General features: G+C 32.4%; 1 protein-coding gene across 2 annotated transcripts in view; it reads right to left on the minus strand.

The window, feature by feature from the left end:
- Nucleotides 1–930: 930 nt before the first annotated feature.
- LOC123691473 (CD63 antigen-like) overlaps nucleotides 931–21,819 on the minus strand; it is a 30,260-nt gene continuing 9,371 nt past the window's right edge. Inside the window, exons 2-6 of one of the 2 annotated variants that reach the window (XM_045635885.1) lie at nucleotides 10,017–10,205; nucleotides 5,849–6,019; nucleotides 4,044–4,256; nucleotides 3,698–3,756; nucleotides 931–1,734 (exon numbers count right to left, since the gene is read on the minus strand). In XM_045635885.1, the coding sequence (XP_045491841.1) occupies nucleotides 1,725–1,734; nucleotides 3,698–3,756; nucleotides 4,044–4,256; nucleotides 5,849–6,019; nucleotides 10,017–10,205 (642 nt within the window). In that variant the 3' untranslated portion in view covers nucleotides 931–1,724. Of the gene's footprint in view, nucleotides 1,735–3,661; nucleotides 3,757–4,043; nucleotides 4,257–5,848; nucleotides 6,020–10,016; nucleotides 10,206–21,819 lie in introns of both variants that reach the window. The other variant, XM_045635884.1, reaches the window with a different exon arrangement.

A 21,819-nucleotide genomic window follows, 5' to 3' on the forward strand; every position in this document is an offset into this window, starting at 1 on the left:
CGCGCGGCCACCGCGCAGTTAGTTACTCACATTAATTTCAACTTTACGTTCAACTGGAAATGGTCCGGGTTCGCAGTGGCGTGGCTGAGCGCGCGGCCGCCGCGCGGTCACCGTACTTTCGCCGCGCGGTAACATTCCATGTCATATAAACGCGCCCTTAAAGTGTCATAGTTATACAATTGTTCATGCGTATCGTCAGGACCGACGGTACGCACTGACGGTCAGTCAAGCTCTTAAACCAGCCTTAAAAGTCAGTTGATTTTTTCTAAATATTTTTTTAACCCTTTAATGTTCTTATTTTATAACCTTTATAATTTAATTGCTCAGAAAAACGATTTATAAATGAAATTTTCATCCTGTAAACTACTGAGCAAAGTCCTCGTTGCAACAGCCGCTATTACAGAACGGTAGGCGTTGTGAGTTTTATGAAAATTCAAGTGCTGCTTTTTATTCTTTAAAAAATTTATTAATTATATTATAAAACATATATATAAACAACAGAAGCTTTGAAAACCATAATTATTGACTACACGCTAGGCACTAGTAATGACGAGAAAAATAAATAAAATACGCTAATCAGTAAAGATTTAGCTTTTTAAAGTTCAAAAAGGAAAAGAATATAAAATCAGCCACGTAGTTTTTGTCTCATATCGTCTATCGACACTAACAAATCTTTCATTTTTATATTTAGCTAGCTGTGCCCCGCGGTTTTACCCGCATTGCTCCGCTTCTATTTGTCGTAGTTCCTGAAATAAGCGCGTTCAAAAAACTCTTCAGCTTTTTAATAACTCAGGCCCCGGAATCACAGACACAATAGAAAATCTATTGTGTCGTGGACCGATCGGGCCGCTCGCCGATCAATGGGTTAATATTAAAAAGTATAGATTTCCATCATATAACTGTGGACATAGATGAAATAAAAACACACGATTGTCTTTAAAAATTTATTAATTTTAATTAATAATATAATATAAATCCACAAAAGCAGTATCTTCGGAAATGCACAAGAGATTCAAAATACAATAGATATTCATTTGCTCCTGATGTATCAGTTACTATTTACAATCTGTGAAACTAACTAACCTTGTAGAAATGCATACAAATATTTAAACTCTATAACTTGTAAAATGGACGTATAGACAGTTACAATTTTTAAGAAAATGTTCAATATAATTTCAATGTCGTAATATTAAAAACAGCTTATCTAACTTAACAATACTTACGTAACTAAAGACAAATATAACGCACTTAGCGCAAGTCAACTTAATAGATTCAAAAAATTAAATTAATAGCTTACGTGCTACTAATATAATAGAAAACAAATATATTTTACTTGAAATATAAAAATATATATATTTTGTTTTTCTGGGTTATAAATTTATAACATTTTTTATTTTTCATAAATTTTTTGAGAAAATATCATAGATGCATTAGCTTTTTACAAACGCGCAAATGCCAGAAGAATATACTTAGATAAAATATTTCGAGAATTTACTGAGAAATAATACTTACATTAAAAAGATACAAATTATTTTAATGTTAATATTCGAACGTGTGTTTGATTACAAAAAAACTCTGTCGCCTTGTAACAAATGTTGCAAGCGTAGAATTTAATGGTAACAGAATTAACAAAGGTGGGGTTTGGTTTCGTATGATCTTATAAAAATTGTACATAAAGTATGGTATATCGCTTGAAATATAACGTCGATTATTGGAGCCACCTTTTACGCGTACCTGGAAATATTTAAACTATTAAAAAATATAATAAAGAACAAATATAGTAAATATAATATGTCATTGTCACTGGTACCGTCGAGGGAATTAATCACAAATAATTAATTAATTAGATAAAACAACACAGCTTATTAAAGTGCAATATAGCTGTGTTATTTCAATACCAAACCACAATTGCAAAAACACACAAAAACCAACAAAAAATCATGCAAATGTCCACAAATCTATTTTGTGCAAATTTTTTAATTCACCAGTTTAAGTTGTAGATTAACTTCATATATTATATTCCCAGTAACCTTGTACTAAAATTAACAACTACTTGAAAATTCCTTCCCAGAAATTATGACGTCATGCTGGCTCGCCATAAAAACGAAGTACTTAAAATATCTTTTTCCCTCCCTTTTATTAATTTATTTAATTGAATACTTTTCTATTTCAATAATTAATGCAAATTTATTTTTAAGTATTTTTTTACTATGATCTTTGATCAGAATAAATTTCAAATAAACTTACCAGTTTTCCGGGGAAAAAAGACCTTATTCGGATATATAAAAAGACGCACATAGTTTGTTTTAATGTTTACTCCAAAAACAGAACAAAATGTAACATTGGAACAAAATCAAACAAAATTGGCACATGAATCTTTGAGACGTTATCAAAACTGACAATATAAAATTTTATTTTTACATTATTATTTTGTACCTCAATACAATCTCTTATCGGGAATTGTAATTCTAAAATATCTCAAAATAGTTATACAAGTCACTACAACATCAAAGTTAAAACGTTTACAAAAGCTATTCACAATGTTCTCGAATGTTCGAGATAAAACCAAAGCGATCCATTCTCTCAATAGCGCACGTAAATGTTAGTAAAGCTGAAGCCATATTAATTACAAATTTTTGTTGGAGCTAAAATAACCAAATGTCCCTTGGGCATAATAAGTAATGTAGGCTTGTTGTAACCCTTACATTATAAGTAACTAGACGAGACATGTTATTTAGGCCCGATTTTTAATCATTGGTTAAAATTTATTCGTCGAATAAAGTATTACACGATAATATTAAAATGTCACCTGTAAACTGTCAATTACAGGCAAGAAGAATACATTTTTAAAATGGTAGTTTAATACGTTATTCGACGAATAAGTTTTAAACGACGATTGAAAAAACAGCCCTTAATGTATTAAATAATTTGTATAGATAATTTAAAGAAAATGTTATATTAATTTGATATGTACCACGCTAAATATTGAAACTGTAAACTTTTGAGATGGTTATTTTAGCTCTTGAACACATAAAAAAAGAAAGACAGTAAATAATTTATACAAAGTGTAAAGTTTATTGTACTTGTAGTTTATTTATTTTATTGTGCTTTTTATAGTTAAATGTAATAATAATTTATGCATTAATCTTTAACAAGGTCTATTTATAAAAAAAGTTTTACATTTCAAGATTTTCTACAGAAAATCGAAATAAACTTTGTTATTATGTTGTGCATGTTTATCTTAACTTTTTAAGAAACTGTCTTTCTTTGAACACCACACTTAAATTTTAACATTTCACAAAGCTTAAAAATTAAACCCACATACATGTATTTGTGTGCCCACTGTTTAATAAAACTGTTTATTTTCAATATTTAATAAAAAAAATTAAGAAAAAAAATGAGTTACGAAATGTACTCTCAAAATCAAAATACCTAAGCATTATAATTTTTATAATATTAAACAAAATAACCAGTTTTCTTAAAATCAGTTTTCATTAAACTCCATTTGCAAAAAATATATAAAAACTCAAAAAACGACTATAAATAAATTTATTTCTCCTTTAATTAACAGCAAATGGAGTTTATCCAGAGTCATGCAGTGACCACAGTCAGCTGAGATTTAGGTAAAAATTAAAAAAAAAAACCATATAAGTGTAGGTACCAGTTCTAATGTACTAAATATTAGTAGCCTAAAGACCTTCTGTCCATGTTGCGGATGGAGTTCGCGAGGCACAGCGCGAATAGTGCTCCGACCACCTGGAATCACAAATTGATATTTATTATTTATATATAAAAAAATAACAAACCAAATAATTAATAACCCTTAGATTTTTTTGTTTGTTTCTGATAACATTAAAGTTAGTTTATTGAAAAAAATTGGGAGGACTAAGCTTCACCAATTCTATGACAATAACATTCTATTTGGATAATTAGATACCCTACAATCTTATACCAGCATACACACCAACAAAATCGAATACTTCTTCTTTCTACTAGTCTTCCAAATTTTTTTTTTTCAATGCGCCTTACTCTAACAATCTTACCTCAATACAAGCCACCCCTATAGCAATTCCAGCGATCGTCTTGTTCCACTTCTCATACAAATCCGCGACCTTGGGCCCGCAGCCCGTAGTATTAGCGTCTGCGATAGTACAGGTATCACGGAGAGCCTTGCCGATAGCGCTGAGACGGGAGCAGCAGGAGTTCGGGAGGACCAGGCCGTAGTCAGCTGCGCTGTACTTGCCGCAGCATTCCAACTGGAAAAGTGTGGGGGATATTGTTAATTGTAGGGATTTATATTGTCGATGTATGACAGGATATAAGTAATAGTCACCATTTCTGATGACTGAAACCTGGTATGCATGGTCAACATTATTTGAGAAATATGTGATCAAACTGTGTTGCCTGCAACATGTCATCAGCTCCTCATTGACATGTTCATTTGACTTTTTTTTCTAAACAAATGTTGTATATGAATCTAGCCACTGCGGTGGAAACAATTGCGGATAATATGATGATTTATCATACGCAATTTAACTTTGGTTTAATGATCAACACCACTATTACTAGTGTTATTCAGAATACACATAAATGTTAAGGTAATTTTAGATTGACTTCCTCCTCATGTTTCTACCTGTTGTATTAGATATATGAATAAAACCGGCCAAGTGCGAGTCGGGCTCGCGCACAAAGGGTTCCGTAGCAGCAAATATAATAAATTACAGTTAAATCAACCTATCTCAAAAACTATAAGAGATACTTTGATCAAACCAAAAATCGTTGAAAGAGTTAATTAGCATGCATCACCTCTATTTTTTTTAGAATTTTATACCCCGTAGTTATAAAAATAGAGGGGGGGGGACATACTTTTTACGACTTTGAGAGCTGATATCTCAAAAACCGTTCACTTTAAGAAAAATGTTTTTTAGAAAACTTTATATCATTTTAAAAGACCTTTCCATTGATACCCCACACGGGTATGTACATCGAAAAAAAAAATTTCATCCCTCAGTTACATGTATGGGGGGCCCCACCCCCAATTCTTTTTTTTACTATTTAGTGTCATATTTTTGTAGCGGTTCATACAACACATATTCCCATCAAATTTCATCACTGTAGTACTTATAGTTTCCGAGTAAATCGGCTGTGACAGACGGACAGACGGACAGACGGACAGACGGACAGACGGACATGACGAAACTATAAGGGTTCCGTTTTTGCCATTTTGGCTACGGAACCCTAAAAAGGAGACACTTAAATTAAAGTGGCCAGTTGCCTTAGCAACGCCTGGGGGCAGTTTTTTACACGTGTTTTACATATTGATTTTTATACGTTACGAGGGTTGTTCACAAAAGAAATTTAGCAACACCTACCCTCTTTAAATATAACATCATTGGGGTAATAGAGTTCAAGGTACAAGCTAACAGAGAAAATTGTAAGGATGGAAAGTTTTTCAGAGAAGTCTCTGATAAAGTTTCGATTTCATTACGAAACTATTTCCAAGAAATAAAAAGTGAAAGCCTTACCAATATTATGTATGTGAAAGTAAGGATATTTGTTATTCAGTTACGCCATGGAGGACGATGTGGGTATATTAACACATTGAATATTATAATACCTACTTTTTATCCTCCTGATAAAAATCGACAACGAATTCGAGGAAGGTCAGCTTTTGTTTATTACATCATTTCCTTTAACCAAACCAAATGGAATTTCAATTTTTCATTTTAACGATGTTATTTATTCCTAGGATATGTTGATGAATATTATATATGGAAAGGTAATGAACCTGAAAAACTCAAATTATGATGTATACGTATGTATTGGAATGTTGGTAACTCTATCTTACCTGAGTCTGAATGTTGTCAAAAACGGCGTTGGATGCCGGGTCGGTGGCTCGCTTGTCGAACACGGTGTTCACTGACTTGACCAGGCCCTCCTTGAGAGTCTGTGCAAACGTGAACATGAGGACTCCGAGCACCACTTGCATTATGATCACGACTAGCAGGAAGATTGCGTACTGGAATGGTAATTTATATGGTTAGTTTGGTGCTTGGTAAAGAATTTTGTGATAAATGTTTAGAGGTATACAATTTTTTGTAAAGAGCGTTAGTAACAATTGCATTTCAACACGTTCCTTTCATACAAGGTCCCTCTTAACACTTTCAATGAAGACAATAAAATGACATTCAAAAACCACTAATTACTAAAATATTCAACAGTCTGTTTCTGTGTTGAAAAACCATTCTACAATCATATTATTTCCCATTCATATGAGTATCATCATCTAGGATTTTGGGATAATGTTTATAAACGCTCTATAATTTTGTACAAAAGACAGATATTAAGTTCAGGCATCCGTACAACTTTATCCATTGTGTCCAGCTTTAGGGGTCAATAAATCAGCTCTTTTGTTCCGTTGGAATCAAACAGTGGAATTATTTCCTCTTATGAGTTTTGAATTTATTGTTTTCATTGTTGACTTTAAATTTAATTAAAAAAATTCTCGAAAACTATGTTAAAGTCCATTTTATTGAGTTACTAGCTATGTCGCGCGGTTTTACCCGCGTGGCTCCGCTCCTGTTAGTTTTAGCGTGATGATATTATATTATAGCCTATAAGCCTTCCTCGATATCTATCTATAGGCTATCTAACACCGAAAGAATTTTTCAAATCGGACCAGTCGTTCCCGAGATAAGCGCGGACATACAAACAAACTCTTCAGCTTTATAATATTAGTATAGATTTATTTAGTACTAGCTTCCGCCCGCGACTCCGTCCGCGCGGATGTCGGTCTTCGCGTGGATGGTTTATTTCTCCATTTTGAGTAACTCTGACAATGACATCTTATAAATATCTATTGGACCCAAATACAGCTAGGCCAAGGCTAGGCCTATAATAATACGCAACGTGTGTTCGCGGTTCTACAGAACAACGTCTATGGATAAAACTGAAAAATTAAGATTAATTTTTTTCTCCGTATTTTTCCAGGATAAAAAGTATCCTATTTTACGCCCAGGATAATAAGGTATAATTATACCAAGTTTCATCGAAATCGAACCGTTAGTTTTCACGTGATGCCTTCACATACAGACAGGCAGACAGACAGACAGACAGACAGACAGACAGACAGACAGACAAAAATTTTTTTAATCACATATTTGGGTTTGGTATCGATCCAGTAACACCCCCTGGTATTTATTTTTTCAATATTTTCAATGTACAGAATTGACCCTTCTACAGATTTATTATATGTATAGATATATATCAATCTCTATTGTAACCCAGAACTCTAGGTTCCCTATAATTATTAAAGTCAGCAAAGGTATAGTTACTTCTTATTAGGTATAGATTGCTTTTACAAGTAACAATATTTTTAGTCCTATGGATGCTTTTTATAAATCAATATCATTTATATAATAAGTATATGAACTTGTCTTCATCGCGCTTTGTAAGCGTGTCACGTTAAAATACAGGAACCGACTCTTTAGTATAAATTACATTAGGAGCATATAAATTATTAGAACCTACTTCATACTAAATCTCGGTACGTTACTACAGTTACCTACTAATAATTAATATTATTATTCTTAATAACCCACATGACTAGGTATAGGATAGAATTTAAAGTAATATTCATTCTATTAATACGTTGATTTATGTCTATTTTATTTCTAGTTTCAAAGCATATATTTGAAACAATTGGATTGGTGTTAAAGTTATTTTTTATAAAAGTTACAATTAGTGGTCCCCAACACACAATAGAAACTTTTGCCCATCAGTGGGACAGCCGAGACCAGAAATCAATGGATATGGGCTATTTTCATAAAAATTTAAGATACCTGCAGTGATTTATTTTTAAATACATAGGTACTTCAAATTAATTTTTAATTATTGAAATAATTACTTTATCATCAAAACCGTTTTTATCAGTTTGAACAGCCGATAACCTTGTATTCGTAACTTGTAAAATATCGAGGCATTTATTTACACAATTTTGTGAGGCAAAGATTGACAAACAAGTGGCATACATAAGTGGAACGAAAGTCGCTTTCGAAGCGGTGATAATGCTTTGTTTGACTTACAATTGGATTTTACCGACACCGCGACCGTTGTAATTTGTAAACACATTCTGTTTGGGAATTCTTTCGCATACGGTTTGCGATGTTCTACGAGAGCGTTAAATTTAAGTGACATACATTATTATTAACATGTCTACGTTCAAGCGAGAAATGGAATACTGAAGAAGTTAATTGACTTATCGCCTTTACAGAAATGATATGGGCTGTACAATAAACATAGTTAATGGTCTTCGAGGAACTCAAAATAATTATGTAGTAAAATTATTTATTTAAAAATGTTTAGTAAAGCCGTCTCTACGATTTTTATTTACACCTATAATATGATTCTGAAACATTATAATTTTATCATCAAAAAATGTAATTATTTATACTTAACAGTATAAACTATAAACAGTATATTATTGCTACTAGCAGTAAACATGCAGTAAATGACTAAATATTACGTAACAGTCCTTTTCAATAAGGTATCGCGTGTTCAAGAAATAACATCGAAATAATAGATTCGCATGTTGCAAAATGTTTTCTCGGAATATTCAAGGACATTTGCTAAAGATTACTTGAAATATAAGATGTAGAATATAAATAAATAAACAGGAATATCGTCACATTTATACAAGTTATTTATACTTTTTACAATATATTACGATCATAGTTGTGAATATTATACATTCTTACGCAAATATATACACACGCAGAGGAATTTAATAAACCACCAATATTTATAGTAAAACAAGTGATAACTGCGTTAAAAACAACCGACTTCAAACTTGCACTTGCAAAATTTACAAATACCTACAGACAAAAATGCTCATAAAATAAAAACTACTGGGCCTATCCGAATAAAATTTTTATGGGACCAATTCGACACCATCACGCATCGAACAAAAAAAGAATCACGTAAATCGGTTCAGAAACCTCGGAGTAATCGGTGTACATACATAAAAAATATATATATATATATATATACCGGCCGAATTGATAACCTCCTCCTTTTTTTGAAGTCGGTTAAAAACGAACGATTCGATTCGTTCGAATCCCAAAGCAATGGTACCAATGTAATACATAAAAGCTTATTATAATAATTTCAACAATTACTAACAACTACATCACCTTCAAAATATCATTACAATATTAACAGCACGCAATATAATTTATTCTATAAAAATACTCAAATAAAAACAATATAGGGTGTGGTCCGTGGATATGTCTACAACTTCTACAAGACACATCCTGTCTGGTTAAAACTGAGATCAGGATAACAATAAAATAAAGTATCCTGTACATGAAATATCCTGTAAGTTCATAAGCTAGGAGTGGAGTTAATCCTAATCCGAACCTTTTCCTTTTCTACATCTAAGATATCCGACACTAATTGGCCCTTCTGGGTGTTTTCTTACGACACCTTTGCCCTTCTTTTTTAACCGAGAGAAACTTACGTTTCCAGTATATAAAAGAAATCGTGCTAAATTTTACAATCAACTCCGTATAATGGACTGTGTTATAAAAATATCAAGCAAATGATAAATGAATGCATTCATAAAAAACTTTGTTTATCGTAAACTGAAACAAGATGCTTGTTATTTATTATTGGATTTAGTTGACGTCGTATGCACTCTTATTTTCATAAATTCATACAAAAATCAAGAAAAATTTCCAATCACAAAGATCTTAGTGCCCCTACTTCCTAATAATATCTGATACCATATTTACATAGATTGTCATTTTAACTAATAGAAGAACTAAACAGAAGATACTATCCAAACTATAAATGCTGTGAAAGTAGCCTTAATTAAAAATTTTATTAAAAAAGCTTCCTACCGTTTTTTTTTTTTTTGAACCCGTGGTAAATGGTATATAATAGATATTTATTATATTATGAAGATTCAAAAGTTCTTCTAGAAGAAGTCTAATTGAATGAATAAATAGAACACATACCGTAACAACCATGCAGTGGCTCTCGCGAATCGCTCCGCAGCATCCAAAGAAGGCAATCACGAACATGATAGCTCCAATGATGATGAACACCCAGGGTGCGACGGTGAGGTGGCCCTGCAGCTCATCCTTGATGGGGGCCCAGTTGAGGAGTACTGCTACTCCGATACCGATTATGGCTATGCCGAAGATCTGTGGACAGATGGAAATTAGTTAAAATGTGGAATATTCAGGTAATTGATTGATATAGGAGTAAGTAAAGGTAAATTTATTCGGAGGAGTAATGTAACTACATTTTTTCAAAGACATGATGAATTGATTAAATTAACCATAAGTATTCTAGTTCAATTGATAACTTTAGTTATTTAATGGCAGGGATCAAAAATTTCCATTTCAATTTCTCAATAGACTTAGATTGTATCAGACGAAATGAAAATCTAAAGTACCTAATATTTTATGCATATTAGATACAAAATCGCTACAAACTAAAATCATATTTAGTTGTCGATTTCTACATTGCAATACCAACCTCTAATGAACAAACATAGCAACCAGTTTGTATAAAATTAACATAGACCTATCTATAAATATAGCGCAGTTTTATAGTTCTAACAACGCCAAACAAGCCATAAACTATAAAGACAAAAGTAAATATTTTATCCCTTGATAAGGATCTCAGCATCCGAGTAACCTCCGAGATTAATAATGATGAAACCATACCGGAATGTTTTGCTTCGGGAATAAGGAACAAAAGAACAAGGCGTAGAGCAACGTTAAAACATAAAAAAGTTAAAAAAAGACGGCATTGAACACGTTTTTAGTATCGCCTTTTTGTGTCAAGTGCCGCCCCATTAGATTCATTCGGAAATATTTCTAGACGAACTAATGCACGAACCACGTGACTTTTAAATAAATATTATTGAATAGAATTGGCCGAATTAAATTATTAGTGTTTTGTATGATTCGGCTTATAAATGATGTAAAAAAAGGTTTTTATAATAAAACAGTACGTAACAAAACTAAGAACAAATAGTATAAAAGCTTTAGCACAGATGCGTTACATTTATTTATCTGGGGCATTCGAATGAAAATACAAAACGTTTTTGACAAATTGAAATTTAAAACATTAAAATTTATCAACAACTAAATATTTAAAGGAAAAATACTGAACAACATTTAATCATTACTTAGGTAGGTACGTATTTTTTGTTATTTTAAAAGCAATTTCAGAAGGCCGGATATTTAGATTACGTGTACCGAGCAGGTACTATTAGTGCTCATTACCGAGCAATTAACTTTAGTGATAAATTGAAACGAGTACAGCTATGGATGACTAAGCGTAGTGTTTGGATCAAGGTTTGAATAGAGCTGGCAAGTATGATTATAATTATAAATTGAGCTCAAATCGAATCAATTGGTGCAATGTTTGAACTCTGAACATTATATTGTATGATCAATAATCTTCGCTTTTGGAAAAAAATTGTCATAAACATAACAGATAATTTCATCCTTGAAGTTAACGTTTTGCCGTTTGCGTGATATAATAAACATGGTTATTCACAGCAAACACAACAACAAAGACATTGTGGACATATTTTGACGTTTCCCATTGTCTTATTTAATTTGAGAGATTTGTCTGTCAAATAAATTAATTCATTTCTTACGTTACGCTTTGTTGTTTTTGCAATCATCGTAACCGCTGGTGCGGAAGTTTCAATGGCATGGGTATGACATTATAATATTATGAAGTAACTAAGGGCTACATTTCAATCCTAGGCTCAAACTAAAAATTATAGTGAGTAATAGTTGCTCAGCTTTAGATTTTAAAGATGGTGTTATATTATTATCAAATACTTTATTGGTCGAATAAAAGGATGAAAAAATCAGCCCTTATGATACTTTTATATATAATATAAGTTTTGTTGCGATCAGAACTCTTGTATTTAAACGTTACTCATGGGAGCCAAGAACTTTTAATGTTTTACTTATTCATTCGATAAATCGTGTGTAAATACCAATTTATTTTGCATAGGTACTATACTGTTTAAACATTTACGTTAGAATTGGCGGCTGTACTACAAACACGCCAGAAATATCTTGACCCCATCCCGCGTGTAGTGAGGGTTATGTCATCAACATCATTAACGTGATATTGTTTTTGGTTACTTATACGTAATTAATTAAGTAAAATTACTATAATTAAAACATTGTATTATGTAAGGAGGTTAACAATAAGAATACATCTAAGATACAGTTTGGCAAAAAAATTAAGAAATAAAGGCCCAGTTACAGGCATATAGGCCTTTTTTGTATCGCCACGATTTAAATTCCGTTACTTTTTATCCCCATCTTAAGTACTTTTCCATATTCATTGTTGACTTTAAAAAAAAATTTCATGACGCTGTGCAGATGACATCACGCAACTTCACGAAAATATCTACGAATAGCTATATCCAGATGAACAACCATAATATACCTAATAGGTAAAAGGGCGAAGATGAAGGTTAATTTAGACCTTCAAATAGTGTAAGTAGTATGAAATTATTGTACACGACAACTCATTAAATATGCAATATTTACAATGCAGTCATTACAACACTGATAAAGAGACGCTAACAATCTTGTATGCTGTACTGTAGATAATGTAGCCACACCTTGCATACACGATTGAATGTCTCTATTTACTTATGTATTTGTAAGTATGATGTGCCGAGAAAACAATATGTCGTTTATATTGTGTAATGTATGTGCTAATCGAGGTTATAAGTATTTGTATGCTAAATTTCATACAATCGGTGTTTTCTGACATGAGGTATATATTTAATTTTTATTTATAACCCGGACCTAGTCTGAACGAGAGACTAGTTTATTATAAGAGCAATGAGCATAGCGTAAATTTATACACAACAAGAAATGTTGTTTCAGAAATGATATACTCTGAGATTCAAGAATTACTTGTTGACTTTTGTTTTCGGAACTAGACAAACAATACGCAGATAACCAACAAATTAGGTTATACACCATCCACACAAGTAAATGTCTATAAAACTTGCACTTAATTATAGTCTATAATGCATTGTAATAAATAGCAAATTCGTTTGCATTATTTTGCCGGCGGGTGCCGGGTAGCCCATGTGTCGGATTGCGTAAGACTACAGATGGCTGGATATCGGGGTCAGCTGCGTTTATTACATATCTTAAGCTTTCACTTCCATGTAATACATTATGCATTGCGGATTTGGAGAAACAAACTTGTTATTAAGGATGTTTCAGTGTATTATTTGTACGTGTCCACATTCAGCCCGTGTTAAAACATGTGTTATGTTATATGTATTATATCTCTTTATACTATGGTATTATCGTGTCTGTAATATTGTGTTACAAACGTCTAGTTGAACCACAGTGTTATTGTTTTTTTTAAATATACTCTACATTCCCTGTTAGTCAATAATATTAAATACTAGCTGCTCCGCGAGGTTTCACCCCCGTAGCTCCACTCTTGTTGGCCGTAGCGTGATGATATAATTATAAGCCTAACCTTCCTCGATAAATGGGCATTCTAACACCGAAATAATTTTTCAAATCGGACCAGTAGTTACCTATGTGAAGTTGGCAACTAACTGAATAAAAATGAGTGTTTCTCAATTCTATACGATTGTACTAGGTTTGTACCGGATTGTACCGCTTTTTATTTTGTTTGTACCCCAAAGAGGTGGGGAGAAACATAGGGTCGTAGTTATATAGTTCGCTGCTAACTGAATAAAAATGAGTGTTTCTCAATTCTATTCGATTGTACTAGGTTTGTACCGGATTGTACCGCTTTTTATTTCGTTTGTACCCCAAAGAGGTGGGGAGAAACATAGGGTCGTAGTTATATAGTTCGCTGCTAACTGAATAAAAATGAGTGTTTCTCAATTCTATTCGATTGTACTAGGTTTGTACCGGATTGTACCGCTTTTTATTTCGTTTGTACCCCAAAGAGGTGGGGAGAAACATAGGGTCGTAGTTATATAGTTCGCTGCTAACTGAATAAAAATGAGTGTTTCTCAATTCTATTCGATTGTACTAGGTTTGTACCAGAACGTACCGCTTTTTATTTCGTTTTTACCCCAAAGAGGTGGGGGGAAACATAGGGTCGTAGTTTGTATAGTTCGCTGCCGACCTAGAAATACAGATTTTTTTTAAATGCTAACTCAAAGTGGTTGTGTGGTCGATGCTCAAAGCATTTCGTTTGTACCGGATTGTACCGTTATCAGAACCGAAAAAAAATATATTAAAAAACTAATATTCACGTTTATACAAATATACATGAAGATACTAAAGAAAATTCGACTAACTGAATAAAAATGAAAATTCGACTAACTGTGTAAAAATTTATTATGGCCATTTTCTCATTAGGTTAAGTACTTTCGATATCAGTTTAAAGTTTTTTGATATCTGTAATAGTTACAGAATAATCGCCTGTGCACACTTAACGATTACACCCTGTGTATCTGTCAACTGTGCTTGTAATCTTGTGGAATTACGAAAGTTTCCCAAGAATACATTCGTAATCGGTGGTTTTCTCTATTGGAAGAAGGTATGGAAGGTTTGCCCAGCGGTACAAACGATGAGAAACGGAACACTTATCGTAATATTCAATTATCACGTAATATAGTCGAAGTAGGTCGAAAATGAATTGTGGAAGTGGTGCTCTTGAGTGCTCAATGATGATTCAAAAATAGTTATTATGTGAATCAGCAAAGAATTAGCGACAATGTTTTTTTACAGAACTATATAACTACGACCCTATGTTTCTCCCCACCTCTTTGGAGTACAAACGAAATAAAAAGCGGTACGTTCTGGTACAAACCTAGTACAATCGAATAGAATTGAGAAACACTCATTTTTATTCAGTTAGCAGCGAACTATATAACTACGACCCTATGTTTCTCCCCACCTCTTTGGGGTACAAACGAAATAAAAAGCGGTACATTCTGGTACAAACCTAGTACAATCGAATAGAATTGAGAAACACTCATTTTTATTCAGTTAGTCGAATTTTCTTTAGTATCTTCATGTATATTTATATAAACGTGAATATTAGTTTTTTTATATATTTTTTTCGGTTCTGATAACGGTACAATCCGGTACAAACGAAATGCTTTGAGTTAGCATTAAAAAAATGCTGTATTTCTAGGTCGGCAGCAAATTATATAACTACGACCCTATGTTTCCTCCCACCTCTTTGGGGTACAAACGAAATAAAAAGCGGTACGTTCTGGTACAAACCTAGTACAATCGAATAGAATTGAGAAACACTCATTTTTATTCAGTTAGCAGCGAACTATATAACTACGACCCTATGTTTCTCCCCACCTCTTTGGGGTACAAACGAAATAAAAAGCGGTACATTCTGGTACAAACCTAGTACAATCGAATAGAATTGAGAAACACTCATTTTTATTCAGTTAGTCGAATTTTCTTTAGTATCTTCATGTATATTTATATAAACGTGAATATTAGTTTTTTTATATATTTTTTTCGGTTCTGATAACGGTACAATCCGGTACAAACGAAATGCTTTGAGTTAGCATAAAAAAATGCTGTTATTTCTAGGTCGGCAGCAAACTATATAACTACGACCCTATGTTTCCCCCCACCTCTTTGGGGTACAAACGAAATAAAAAACGGTACGTTCTGGTACAAACCTAGTACAATCGAATAGAATTGAGAAACACTCATTTTTATTCAGTTAGCAGCGAACTATATAACTACGACCCTATGTTTCTCCCCACCTCTTTGGGGTACAAACGAAATAAAAAGCGGTACAATCCGGTACAAACCTAGTACAATCGAATAGAATTGAGAAACACTCATTTTTATTCAGTTAGTCGAATTTTCTTTAGTATCTTCATGTATATTTATATAAACGTGAATATTAGTTTTTTTATATATTTTTTTCGGTTCTGATAACGGTACAATCCGGTACAAACGAAATGCTTTGAGTTAGCATAAAAAAATGCTGTATTTCTAGGTCGGCAGCAAACTATATAACTACGACCCTATGTTTCCCCCCACCTCTTTGGGGTACAAACGAAATAAAAAACGGTACGTTCTGGTACAAACCTAGTACAATCGAATAGAATTGAGAAACACTCATTTTTATTCAGTTAGTCGAATTTTCTTTAGTATCTTCATAAATATTTATATGTATAAACGTGAATATTAGTTTTTTAATATATTTTTTTTTCGGTTCTGATAACGGTTCAATCCGGTACAAACGAAATGCTCTGAGTTAGCATTTAAAAAAATGCTGTATTTCTAGGTCGGCAGCGAACTATATAACTACGACCCTATGTTTCTCCCCACTTTTTTGGGGTACAAACGAAATAAAAAGCGGTACAATCCGATACAAACCTAGTACAATCGAATAGAATTGAGAAACACTCATTTTTATTCAGTTAGTCGAATTTTCTTTAGTATCTTCATGTATATTTATATCAACGTGAATATTAGTTTTTTTATATATTTTTTTCGGTTCTGATAACGGTACAATCCGGTACAAACGAAATGCTTTGAGTTAGCATTTAAAAAAATGCTGTATTTCTAGGTCGGCAGCGAACTATATAACTACGACCCTATGTTTCTCCCCACCTCTTTGGGGTACAAACGAAATAAAAAGCGGTACAATCCGGTACAAACCTAGTACAATCGAATAGAATTGAGAAACACTCATTTTTATTCAGTTAGTCGAATTTTCTTTAGTATCTTCATGTATATTTATATAAACGTGAATATTAGTTTTTTTATATATTTTTTTCGGTTCTGATAACGGTACAATCCGGTACAAACGAAATGCTTTGAGTTAGCATTAAAAAAATGCTGTATTTCTAGGTCGGCAGCAAACTATATAACTACGATCCTATGTTCCCCCCACCTCTTTGGGGTACAAACGAAATAAAAAGCGGTACGTTCTGGTACAAACCTAGTACAATCGAATAGAATTGAGAAACACTCATTTTTATTCAGTTAGCAGCGAACTATATAACTACGACCCTATGTTTCTTCCCACCTCTTTGGGGTACAAACGAAATAAAAAGCGGTACAATCCGGTACAAACCTAGTACAATCGTATAGAATTGAGAAACACTCATTTTTATTCAGTTAGTTGCCAACTTCACATAGGTCCAGTAGTTCCCGAGATTAGCGCATTCAAACAAACAAACAAACAAACAAACTCTTCAGCTTTATAATATTAGTATAAATTATGCACGCAACCGGTGATGCTTTTCATACACGTAGCTCGCTAGCAGACCCACAGGTTAAAGCTAGCATACGACACATATTCAATTACACTTTACAATCAAACTGTTCCGAGAACAAATTGAAATCAGTAACTGTTTATTGTTAGCACTGATAACAGAGTCATGAGTTCACCCAAGTGGGTTTGTAGGCCTGTTTGAGAAATGTCTCGTACTCGTTAGACTTCGCAGCGAATTGATAGCTATCGGCAATGACCTGAATGTTCGTAATTTGGAAATTGGAATATTATCACAGTATTATGCGGGAAACTGTCTGATACTAGATGCTTTTACTAGATTTGAAGGTGAAGGGTCGAAGCATTAGCTCTATTGACTATTGAAGTTATAAACTTAAAAAACGGTTTCAGTCTGAGGGTAATTAGAGATTCAAAGGCTTTTTATTGAAATGATAGTGAAATCTTACACGTAATTATCTGACCACCGAGCGGCCCGATCGGACCACGACATGACACAATAGATTAATTCTATTGTGTCTGTGATTCCGGGGGCTGAGTTATTTATTAAAATTCGTAGGATAACAATTATAATGATAATGATGAATAATAAATTTAATGTGTAAAGGCCTACAATATGTTTAGTTTAGCAGGAACAGTGCGAATTCTGGTACAACCCTATCACACATTCAAAATTCCAATACTCCACAGATATCTTAGGATGACTACATGATACAATTATAAGAACAAACACTTTTTCCCGGTATCAAAGTGACGACCTGTAGATAACAGAGCATCCAACCGCTGAGTCAAGTCTGTTTCCAGATTTATGAGCACAATTAACAGTCATTAAACAATGATTCAGTCATTAGCGACTCTAACAATGAGATAAACATATAATCATGTCTATTAATGCAACATGAGCCATTTTTGAGCATGAATGTATTTTCTGCTTTTCGATAGCTTTGATATTTGAAATTCAGTAGGTTTTACAAATAGCTAAAAGCAGCAACAGTGAAATAAAAATTACATAGAATATGTGAATCCTTAAAATTACATAGAATATGTGAATCCTTAAAATTACATAGAATATGTGAATGAATGAAGTGAAAATGATGTTATTAATCTTTTTTAAACGAATATTCAATCCAACGAATACACAACAAGATATAAATAAAACACATTTAAATTGACAGAAAATAATTTCTAAGAATGCTTGTGGCTAATTAATAAGTGAATCCCCAAAAGTTTTAGCGGAAATTACGTGGGGAAATAGCAGCATATGGAATTTGGAATATCCCAAAGTTATGCCTACAAGGAAAGCATATAAAAAGAATACCAGGAATAAACGAACTCATCGCTAATACATCAATCAATTTGATGAACTGGATTAAGTTGATATTATAACAATAAGTAAATACTTTACTTTAGAATGAAAATGAATACTACAAATATAATTATTTAGACCATATTTGGATATCTCATCCAAATATGGAATGTCATTGATTCTGTATTTGATATGAACGACAATTTCCATGATGAAGGTGACATCATGTCCTGTTACAGCGCATTATCATCTTGTGGGTAAATCCAGTCAATAATTATTTTAAATTATGAATTAAATTCATTAAATGCCTAGTTACAACTGAAATCGCCATTAGTAATTCTTAAAGTCATGGCTTTTCCTGTCTGTCCTCTTATTTCCTTGGCTCGGTTAATTGAAATTTGTAACAAGCACTGTACTTGTTTCAATAAATCATAAAATTAACTAAATTGCTCACATGTTTTTTATATGAGTATACCTAGCACCTAGCAAAGAATTAGATAAAAATGCTCGATCACTTTTATTTTTTATCTTTTTAGCTATATTCATTAATAATAGGTAGACAGTAGTGCTCATGTGATATACCTACGATAGTGAATTAAAACTAGTTATATCCAGAAAATTCTTTACTTTTGAAATACGTTTTACTTCACTGAAATTTATAAGGTTAGGAAATTCTACTCCTTTTAGCAATTCGTATTCTGTACACGTTTTCACTTAGATATGTGGTTATTTATTTGGGGTCGTTTCATTTAATCATTTTTACCATAAAATGAATGGTTAGATCCATAAAAATATATTGAGCATCTAAAGAAACAGCAGAGTATAAGCAAAATAGTTTGGAAAATCCAAAAGTGCACGCCTCATAATCTCATCCTTTACAATAAAATTGATTATTTATAAAGAGTACGTGACTATAAATATAAAAATGAAATAAAATAAAACATTTGGAAAAGTAAAGAAAGCGGTACCGTAATAATTGAGCTATTTTTCTTGTGGCCCCACCTAGATGTGAAACTGCGCAGGTTTAAGGGACTGACTACCAACTTATTTTTTTAAACCTTGGCTTATAGTATAAAGAATCGAGTTTATAATGGTGAATTTTGAGTACACTATAAAAAAAAAAAAAAAGTCGATATTTTTTTTGTTTATTTAATAACAATTAAACCACATCGAATCAGACCCTGAAAAATGAAAGGGTTCTATTCCTGAGCATACTCAAGCGTAAGAGAAAAAAAAAGACTCGATTAGTAAAGTATTTCGGTCGCTATCGTGTTAACAAGAAAAAGGATCCGCACATACAGACACACGGACGTCCAAGACAGAACTTTTTTAAACTGTTTTTTAACTAGTTTAAATAACAAAAATGACATCAAAAATATCATGAACGTTAAAAATAGTGTTTTTTCTTAATATGTGTGTGTATGTATTATCTTACAAGTGCAATGTATGATACATAAAGACATTTTAAGTTTGAAAAATCAGATGTTTTGCGCGAAGTGACAGTAGTACCCACCTCAACGCTTCGCTTATGAGGCGTGCAATAAACAATCATCGTAAATAATCGTTTCTTTACTTAGAAAATGTATTTAAATAATGCGTCGCTTAATGGATAATTTATGGTCTTGTGGTATGGTAGACCTTCGAGCTCTATCTGGCACCTTGAGGTTGGATACCGCAACATTTATATTGCCTTGTACCATATCATACCTATCTTAATTCGTTACAGATGTACTATCTATGTAATTGATTGATTTGGAAATTTTCAAGTGTAGTTTTATGATGAATCTTTCGAAATTTTAGCTTTAGTAAACACCCAATTATGCAAAATTTAATAAAATGTATTCTAAAGACTTTTTCTTTAAAATTACGATTGGCTAAACACTATTCACTTGAATTTTTCTATGCAGCTTTGATCAAACCCTGTCTACAAGATATCTAGTTGGTAATTAGAAATGATTAATAATTCAGTAAGAAAGGGTATAAAAACAAGTTAACTAAACTAGAGGTAAATGTACGTTACTAAAACTATTACTAAGCACGTGTTACCGGGTAGGAAGCTAAAAATAACACTGTTTGCAAAATCTCGCTACGCTAAAATAGAATTCCGATTAAACGGCTGTAGACAACTGGGCGATATCAAAACAATTTCTTATATTAACACATTATTTTAATGTTTATATAGCCTTGGAGAACACATGCTTTGTGGAAGCATTGTTCCTTAGAACTTTATCCAAAAATGTAAGTATAAAAAATAATTTTGAATTTATTTGGATAAGTACACACTAACGTAAGAATGTATGCAAGTAATGGCTTAGCAAAAATATGATACTATACTTAAATATGTAAATCAAAATAAAACAAAACTTTTCCTAAATTATTCAAACAATAAGCTTAAAAACAGAAACTGAATTAACTGTGAGAAATTCCAAAGATCATAAATATACATTTCCATTCTGGAAACAGTACCTAATACAATGTTCAAACAAATCCAGACGTCTAGACTGCAACCAGACGAAGTCATGAACTCAAAGCGTATTGAACTTAGATGGAATATGATATAGAAAAATCTAGAACTAAATATCACTATACATATATTTGCACTTGCTGTGCCCTGCGGTTTTACCTACAGTGATCGACTCCTAGTGGTCTTAGCGTGATGATACCTATATAGCTTACAGCCTTCCTCGATAAATGGGCTATCTAACACCGAAAGAATTTTTCAAATCGGACCAGTAGTTCCTGAGATTAGTGAGTTCAAACAAACATACAAACAGACAAACTCTTCAGCTTTATAATATTAGTATAGATATAATATATGAAATGGAAACCCTATGGAAAGCACCTTATATACCTACGAGCAATGGAAGAATAAGGAATATTTATATTGCCTTGTTACTTTAATTTGACTCTGATTCATGTTTTGTTCCTGTGAATGCATTTTAAAATTCAACTAGGTAAGTACTCGTAAGGGAAACGTACAAAACAAAATATAAATAATGCATTAGTTAATTAAAGCTTTATAGATAGAAAAAATCCATAATAGATGGGCTGTTTTGTAACAAAGCTCATTTAATAAACGATGAAATGAACGTTCCGAAAGTCCCATTTAATCATAATTATTTCATGGGCTTCCCAGCTCTGAAGAATAATTAATTAATTGCAGTTACGCAAAACAACAACAAATTTTCCAATTTCGAGGCACAAAGTAAATAACTTGGAATACCGTATATAACTTTAGTCCT

Source organism: Colias croceus, chromosome 4, assembly GCF_905220415.1.
Source record: "Colias croceus chromosome 4, ilColCroc2.1".
NCBI lineage: Eukaryota > Metazoa > Arthropoda > Insecta > Lepidoptera > Pieridae > Colias > Colias croceus.